A 2,072-nucleotide genomic window follows, 5' to 3' on the forward strand; every position below is an offset into this window, starting at 1 on the left:
GAGGATATGTGTGCCGCTAAAACTGATGGGCATCGACTTAAAGTGGGAATCGGGATTGTATCCTCCGGTGGCGGAGTCCATCTTCCAACATTTGCATGACGCTCATTTTCAATGATCTTATTGTGAAGGATGATGCACGTTTTCATTATGAGGCGCAAGTCATCTTTCTCCTAGTAATGCACTGGTCCTTGCGTTATTGCCCACTTGATCTGCAATACCCTAAAAGCCCGTTTCACATCTTTTCTTGCTGCCTCTTGTCGCTGAGCAAATAATTTTTCTTTTGTAGTGGTTGGGTGCGGGATGGTCTGCATCAAAGTTGCCCACTTAAGGTATATACCATCAGACAGGTAATACCCCATTCTATAGTGATGTCTATTCACTACATAATTAACCGGAGGTAATTGGCCATTGATGATGCCGTTGAATATCGAGGAATGATCAAACACATTTATATCATTGTGTGAACCCGGCATTCCAAAGAATGCATGCCCGATCCACAAATCTTATGAGGCAACTGCTTCCAATACGAGAGTATTCTTACCAGATCGTCCCCTATGTGTGCCTTGCCACTCCACTGGGCAATTCTTCCACTCCCAGTGCATACAGTTGATAGAACCAAGCATACTCGGAAAACCTCTCTGCTCCCCTTCTTCAAGCAACCGTGTTATATCGGCTTCGTTGGGTGGGCGCATATACTCCTCTGCATACAAAGCAACAATAGTATTAAAAAATGCCTTCAAGCATTTAATGGCAGTGCTCTCGCCGATTTTAATATACTCATCATAGTGATCGGCTGCACAACCATATGCGAGTATACGAACAGCAGTTGTCATCTTCTGTATAGAAGATAACCCCAGACGACCAGTTGCATCCTTTTTTTGGACAAAGTAGTCATCAAAAGCTTTGACATCATTAAGGATACGAAGAAAAATTTCTCGTAGCATCTTGAATTGCCTGTGACAGTACTCCGGTGGATATGTACAATTCTCGTTGAAGTAGTCTTTCATTAGCTGATAGTGGCTTCCCTCTCGGTCACGATGAATGTACCGCTTCTTTTTACGGACTTGAAATACTTGCTCGACTATCTCTGGCCTCATTGAATTCATAATCTCATAGAATTCGTCTTGATCCTGTTGAATCAACGCCCCAAAAGGATCACCTTCCGAAGAGGATGACGAAGAAGATGAAGAATTAGAGTCTGCCAAAGGAAAAGCTTGTGATGACGAAGCCATTCGAATTTTGAAATTGAAAAAGATGGATGATGATATTTTGCTACAATGGAGAGAGATTGTTATAGTGATAATTTTCAAATGAGCAAATGAGTTTCATTATATAAGATGAAAATATAGCCATTTAAAATTCAAATTTTAAAAATATAGCCATTACAAATATAGCCGTTAAAAATTTAAATTTTAAAAATATTGCTGATAAAAATTCAAATTTTAAAAATATAGCTGTTACAAATATAGCGGTTAAAAATTCAATTTTTAAAAATATAGCCGTTTAGGAAAAGTTAAAAAAATAATAATAATAATTTTAATTTTTTATTATTATTATTTTCTTAGAGCGAAAATTCAGATAACTTGATGGAGTGCATGTTTTTGGAGAGCGAAAACTGCTGACGTGGCTCTTGGAATTGCTGATATGGCTCTTGGAAAAGCTGATGTGGCATTTTTAGAAAGCCAAAATTCGGAGAGGCTGGTGCGAATGCTCTCAAGATGGATACTTTAGAGATGATGGAGCAAGGACTAGTCAAGATGGATAGTTAGAGATGATGGAGTTTTCGACTATTATTCATGTGCACATACATGAGTCACAGAATCAACTAAATTAATTGAAAAAAAAAAAAAACCACAATGAAGGCAAAAGATAAAGTTACGAGGGATTCATGTAATTACTCAAGATTATATCAGTAGAAATAGAATTATCTAAAAATCCAGTAGGGGCAAATGACCCCACAGGACCTTAATTAGGTCTTTCCTTGCCACCAACTAATTAATTAAACTACATTGTGATTGAATATAACTATAGCTAGAGTTATAGAGTGATGTCTTATTCAACCGTGAACAAGA

The 2,072-nt window shown here is 37.6% G+C and overlaps 1 protein-coding gene across 1 annotated transcript; it reads right to left on the bottom strand.

The window, feature by feature from the left end:
* Positions 1–503: 503 nt before the first annotated feature.
* Positions 504–1,232, bottom strand: LOC132277172 (uncharacterized). The gene has a single exon (XM_059778943.1). It carries the CDS (start codon positions 1,230–1,232, stop codon positions 504–506), a length of 729 nt encoding a protein of 242 aa, XP_059634926.1.
* Positions 1,233–2,072: the final 840 nt, after the last annotated feature.

The sequence above is a fragment of the Cornus florida genome, unplaced genomic scaffold (genome assembly GCF_030987335.1).
Source record: "Cornus florida cultivar Cherokee Brave unplaced genomic scaffold, ASM3098733v1 CherokeeBrave_3.0.0_Hap2_Chr01, whole genome shotgun sequence".
Lineage (NCBI taxonomy): Eukaryota > Viridiplantae > Streptophyta > Magnoliopsida > Cornales > Cornaceae > Cornus > Cornus florida.